The sequence below is a fragment of the Empidonax traillii genome, unplaced genomic scaffold (genome assembly GCF_003031625.1).
Source record: "Empidonax traillii isolate 1590-97213 ecotype Southwest subspecies unplaced genomic scaffold, ASM303162v1 scaffold2765:size18356, whole genome shotgun sequence".
Classification (NCBI taxonomy): Eukaryota; Metazoa; Chordata; class Aves; order Passeriformes; family Tyrannidae; genus Empidonax; species Empidonax traillii.
Genome location: NW_020957958.1, coordinates 12,627 through 18,356, shown reverse-complemented (window position 1 = coordinate 18,356; position 5,730 = coordinate 12,627). Strand labels below are relative to the sequence as shown.

General features: G+C 59.6%; 1 protein-coding gene and 1 pseudogene across 1 annotated transcript; both read right to left on the bottom strand.

Moving 5' to 3' along the window:
* Nucleotides 1-6: 6 nt before the first annotated feature.
* MSTO1 (misato mitochondrial distribution and morphology regulator 1) lies at nt 7-3,118 on the bottom strand (the record flags this gene model as incomplete). The annotated part of the gene is made up of 11 exons (XM_027910133.1): nt 3,044-3,118; nt 2,828-2,951; nt 2,480-2,534; nt 2,324-2,378; nt 2,172-2,220; nt 1,821-1,935; nt 1,623-1,740; nt 1,394-1,528; nt 1,109-1,261; nt 196-327; nt 7-83 (listed from the first exon to the last, which is right to left on the bottom strand). Coding segments are annotated over exons 1-11 (1,088 nt in total), but the record flags the coding sequence as incomplete, so codon positions are not given.
* Nucleotides 3,119-4,219: 1,101 nt separating this feature from the next.
* Nucleotides 4,220-5,730, bottom strand: part of LOC114072211 — a 6,049-nt pseudogene continuing 4,538 nt past the window's right edge.

Sequence of the window (5,730 nt, the reverse complement as noted above, 5' to 3'; positions counted from 1 at the left end):
TCCTGCCGGTGGGCACTCAGGATATCTGGGAGCGAGGAGCCGGGAGAGGCGGGGAAGGGGAGAGACGCCCACGCAGCCACCACCTGGATCAGGGGGTGACAAACAGCCTGGAACACCCCCCTGCAAGTGCAGGACAGCATTCCCTGCCTCCTGCAGAGCTGGGGACATCGGGGGGGGTGTTCTTGGTGTCCTCACCTTCCTCCCAGAGAAGGTGAGGGAGTCAGCAAAGTGCACCATGGAGCCCTGGGAGGACCAGAGCCGGTAGGGAGCCGTGAGGGTGTCGAGGGCTGCTGCCAAAATTGCGCTGCTGTGGTAGTTCAGGGATGCCTGGGGAGGAGAAAAAAAGGGGGGGCAGTCACTGGACGGGTCACAGTCACCAGTTCCTTAACCCAGTTCTGTGTATTTACATTAATTGTGTCCTTAAAAAAGGTGTTTAATGGTTATTTTGGGGTCGGGATAAGGAGTCAGTGTAGCAGTTGTTCCAGCTTTGGGATAAGGAGTCAGTGCAGCAGTTGTTCCAGCTTTGGGATAAGGATTTAGTGTAGCAGTTGTTCCAGCAGCCAGTGGGTAACAGTGATTTTTAGGGCTTGGATCAGCGGTGTTTAACAGTAATTCCAGGTTTGGGACAAGCAGCCAGTGTGTAAGAATTATTCCAGGTTTGGGATAAGCAGCCAGTGTGTAAGAATTATTCCAGGTTTGGGATAAGCAGCCAGTGTGTAAGAATTATTCCAGGTTTGGGATAAGCAGCCAGTGTTTTAACAGTAATTCCAGGTCAGCTCTTTCCCAACAAATACTCTGGTGCCAGTTTTCTTGTCAGCAGCTTCTTGGGGCTCCAGTGACTCCTGGAGTTACTCCAGGCGTGGAGGATGATGCAGTAAAGCCTTTTTTTCAGCGCCAGCACCCTGACAAAGCACAGCCCCAGAAAGCACAAGCAGCCAGGGAAGCACGGGGATGTTTCCAAAAGCTGTGGAAATGAAAAGCTGGAAGCCAAATCCCAGTGAAAAGGCAGGAAGAGTCTCTGCTGAGCATCAACAGCATCGTGAAAAGGCACCACTAAAACCAGAGGGCTGCAGGGGGAGGGGGGTGAAGCTGCAAGAGCAGGACTCACGTCATATTTTATGTATGGAAATGTAACAGGAGGCTGTGGCCTGATCCCCAAACTCCCGCTGAGGGACAGAGGGCAGAAGAGAGAGCTGTGCTGGGAGAGGTGGACGATGCCAAGGGCCGTGTTCAGCAGCCTGTAGAAACCGCTCTGAGGATCCTGGGCAGGGGGGGAAAAACAAAACCAATCCAACCTCTGGAATCCTGAAAGGTGCAGACGAGCCCCGGGCTGGGCGTGGCGGCAGCAGCAGCTGGGATTGCTTCTCCCCGCTGCTGTTTGCTGTTTACTTACCGCCAGGTCACTGGTGGCCGGAGTGAGGCCCCAGGACAGGATCCCCTTCCCCGAGTACTCGTCGTGCAGCAGCTCTGTCACCTTGGCCCCCACCCCGGAGAAGCCGCTGTGGAGGTCGCAGAGCACCTGGAACCCCTGCGTGGGAACGAGGGGCAGCGCCTCAGATACCGCCTCATCTCGGGGCAAGAGGCTTCTGGAGGGCACAGGGAGCTTGGCCTGGGCTGTGAACCTGCAGGTAATCACACTCCTCCACGAAGAAGTGCAGCCGATCCTCCAGCTCCTCGAGGCAGGTGGGATCCTGCAGGAGGCTTTCCCCTTGTGCAAAGGCTTCCAGACACCCACAGTCCCTATGGGGGGGGGGGAAAAGAGTTTATTCCGAGCCCTCTGAACTCCTCCTGGAAGGCCCAGCTGGGCTCCTGCTCCGTACCCATCGTGCAGGTACTGCCGGATCACGTGGAGGCTCCGGGGGTGCAGGGGCACGCTGAGGTAATCGGACCAGAGCCTCACCGAGGGGGGGTCCTGCGACCCTGAGGGAGCTGCTCCTGAGGGGAAGAGCAAAGGCCCTTTCAGCTCTGAGCCCCTCCTTGAGAGGGAAATCAGGTCTTGTGGAGTTTTTTTTTTGTTGCTGTGGAGTTTTCGTCCCTGACCCATCTGGGTGCAGGCAAAGCCGTCTCATCCCACTGCTTTCCTTCTCCCTGGCACTGTCACATCATCCCACAGCAGCCCCCTGGCACAGGGGACCTTCTGGGACCCCAAACCCACCCCCCTGGGCACCCACCTGGCACGGCAGCGCCGGGACCCCCCTTCCCGTCACAGGAGGCGTCTCCCTGTGGGAATAAAAAACCCGGCACGGGTGGTTACGGGACGATCGCCCTCGTCCCTCCGCGGGGCAGGGGGTGATGCGGGACCCCACGCGGGACCCGCTCTCACCGTGCGGTTCCCGCTGTCCCGCGGCGCGTCCCGGTAATCGGCCACGGCCCCGTCCCTGCGACACAAAGCGGCGGCAGCTCCGGTGGCTCCAGCATCATCAGCCCCGCGTCATCACCCCGGCATCGTCACCCCCGGCCCGCACCGCCCTGCACTCACCAGGGCACCGGAGCCTCCTCGCTCGCCCCGCCGGGTCTCAGAGCGCCCACGCCGCCTGCAAGAGGAGAGCGTGGGCTCAAAGATGATGCCCTGGGCACGGTGGTGATGCCTCAGGCACGGTGAGGATGCCCCGGACACGGTGATGATGCCTGGGCATGGTGAGGATGCCCTGGGCACGGTGAGGATGCCCCGGACACGGTGATGATGCCCGGGCACGGTGATGATGCCCGGGCACGGTGAGGATGCCCCGGGTACGGTGAGGATGCCCCGGGTACGGTGGTGATGTCCGGGCATGGTGATGATGCCCGGGCACGGAGGGGCTGCCAGACCCCCGCCCATCCCCGGTACCTTTCAGCTCCAGCGCCACCAGCCTCGGCGAGGGGGTCTCGGTGCCGCCGGGCCCCCGCCCGGGCCGGAGCAGCGCGGCCGAGCAGAGCTCGGCGGGCTCGGCGGGGTCGCGCAGCGAGGCGGCCTAAGGGGGGAAAACCGGGAAAAAAAACGGGGGGAACGGGTCAGGGAAAGGCCTAGAGAGCCAACCCCCCCTGTGGGACCCTCCCCCGGTACCTGCAGCCCCCACCAGTGCGCGCCCACACAGCCCGAGTAGTGCCCGAGCTGCAGCGTGACCGCCTCCCCCGGCATCGCCACCGCCCCAGCGACGGCGCACACCGGGAGCGTCACCAGCACCGCCCCCGGACGGGGAGGGGACACCGGGAGTGGAAACGGCAGCCCGGTGTGCCCCCCCGGCTGCCAAAACCATCGGTGATTCGGAATTCTTGGGAGGGGACACCGGGAGGGGAAACGGCAGCCCGATGTGCCCCCCCGGCTGCCAAAACCATCGGTGATTCGGAATTCTTGGGAGGGGACACCGGGAGGAGAAACGACAGCCCGGCTGCGAACAACCATCGGTTGGTTATTCAGAATTCCCTGGGAGGGGAAACAACCGCCCGATCGGTGATTCAGAATTCTTGGGAGGGAACACCGGGAGGGGAAACGACAGCCCAGAGTGCCCCCCCCGGCTGCCAAAACCATCGGTGATTCGGAATTCCTGTGACAACCCTGAGAGCGGACGCCGGGAGGGGAAACAACCGCCCGGCTGCGAACGACTATCGGTGATTTGGAATTCCCTGGGAAGGGACACCGGGAGGGGAAACAACAGCCCCGATGTGCCCCCCTGGCTGCGAACAACCACCGGTGATCCAAAATTCCCTGTGACATCCCTGGGAGGGAACACCGGGAGGGGAAACAACCGCCCGGCTGCGAACATCCATCGGGGATTTGGAATTCCCTGGGAAGGGACACCGGGAGGGGAAACAACAGCCCCGATGTGCCCCCCTGGCTGCCAACAACCACCGGTGATTCGGAACTCCCCTGCGCGCTCCCGGCGCTGGGAACGAAGCTGGAAACAACAACCAACCCGCTGAGGAAATGAAAATCGCGGTTGCTCCTTCCGGGGTAAACTTTTGGGGATCGGCAAAAAACACCTCCCCCCCCAAAACGCCCGGGCAGGCTGATTTATTTATTCCACGCGTGGGCTTCATTCCCCCCGTGCTTTGTTTGCCTGGAAGGCCTCTCTGTCCACTCGGCGTGCTAACCAACATTTCAGACGCTCCAATTCGGTGTCGCAGAACGCGGAATATGTAAAATCCTCTCGTTTAATATCAAATTTGTACGGTAACCAGCGGGAGGGGAGATCTGACCCGCGGAGCAGGAGGGGATGGGCGGGTTTGGGGAGGCAAGGAGAGGGTCGAACAGCCCGGATTTCCTTTCCCTGCCCTTACAGGGGCCCCGCCAGCCGGTCCAGCTGCCACGGGTTGGAGCCGCTCAGGAACTGCAGCTCCGCCTTCCCGTCCTCCGTGCGAGCTGGGAGAGAGAAAGAAAAGAGGGAGATTGAGACACAGATTGAGAGGGAGATGGAGGAAGATGCGGACAGAGCCCCGGGGGGCACCGACCTTTCTCGTGCTGCAGCCACTTGCGCTCCAGGTAGTACCCGTAGCAGCTCTCGAACTCCCGGGGGCTGTAGTTGGGCACCAGGATGGGCACGAAGGGGTCCAGGGCATCAAAGCCCTCCTAGAGGGGGGAAGGCTGGGTGAGTAACAGCAAAAAAAAACCCCACAACCTGTATAAAAATTTATTAACCCAGTGCGAGCCGAAGCTTTGAGGAGGAGCTTTGCTGCAGCCTCTTGTTCTGCAGCTTTGCTGAGGAGTGGGAAAAGCCAGGCCTTGATTTAAGTATGTTCCTCCTTGAAATGTAATAAGGAATAAGGAAAAAAAGGGGTTGCTACAATCCTGCAGGGCAGTTATGACACTGGTTCCGTGAACGCAGGGGAGGAGCAGCCTTGCAGTCACTTCTGAGGTTGGATCTGAGTTGCTTTTTTAACACCCCATCAGGAATTCTCCTTCTTGTTTTGGTTTAACACAGTTCATTCACTATGAGAAATAAAGGGATGTTTTCTTCACATTTCTGAAAATCCACTGACCAGCTTTCAGACAGAGAGGGCTGTTGAGCACTTCAAGCTTTCTACTGACTCCGTGCCACTTCCAGAGTAATTAATTTTTACAGGTTTAGCTGGAAGATGGAGGAGAGAGAAGAAAACACATCCAGCAGTTGTTTGTAGCCGGTGTGAACCTTTTACCAGAGCTCAGTCGTGGAACATCCTGAGGGAAGGGAACCACAGGGATCATCCAGTCCAGGACACCCCAACAATCCCCACCCTGTCCCTCAAGGGATTGTCCAAACCCTCCTGGAGCTCTGGCAGCCTTGGGGCCGTGCCCACTGCCCTGGGGAGCCTGTTCAGTGCCCACCCACCCTCTGGGGGAAGGATTTTCCTGAGATCCAACCTGACCCTGCCCTGACACAGCTCCAGCCGCTTCCTCAGGTCCTGTCCCTGCTCACACAGAGCAGAGGTTGGAGCTGCCCCCTCCCCACATTTTGTCCCCCTGAACAGAACCTGGCACTCCCAACCGCGAGTTTTGTTTCCCCAGGTGAAAGATAAAGAAAAGATAAAGGGAGATAAAGTAAAACCAAGGCCAAAGGAGGCCCCCCCACCCCTGGCTCACCTTGCCCAGCAGCTCCTGGGGCAGGTAAGCAGAGCTGGGTTTGAAGAGCGAGCCGGTCTGGCTGAGGGTGGTCACAACGGCACCTCCACTCTGAAAGGCAGGCGAGGAACAAACCCTGAGAGCTGCAAACACGGCACTGGGTTCACAATCAACCCGCCAGGCACCTCCTTGTCGGGAGGTGGAGCCGCTGGAGC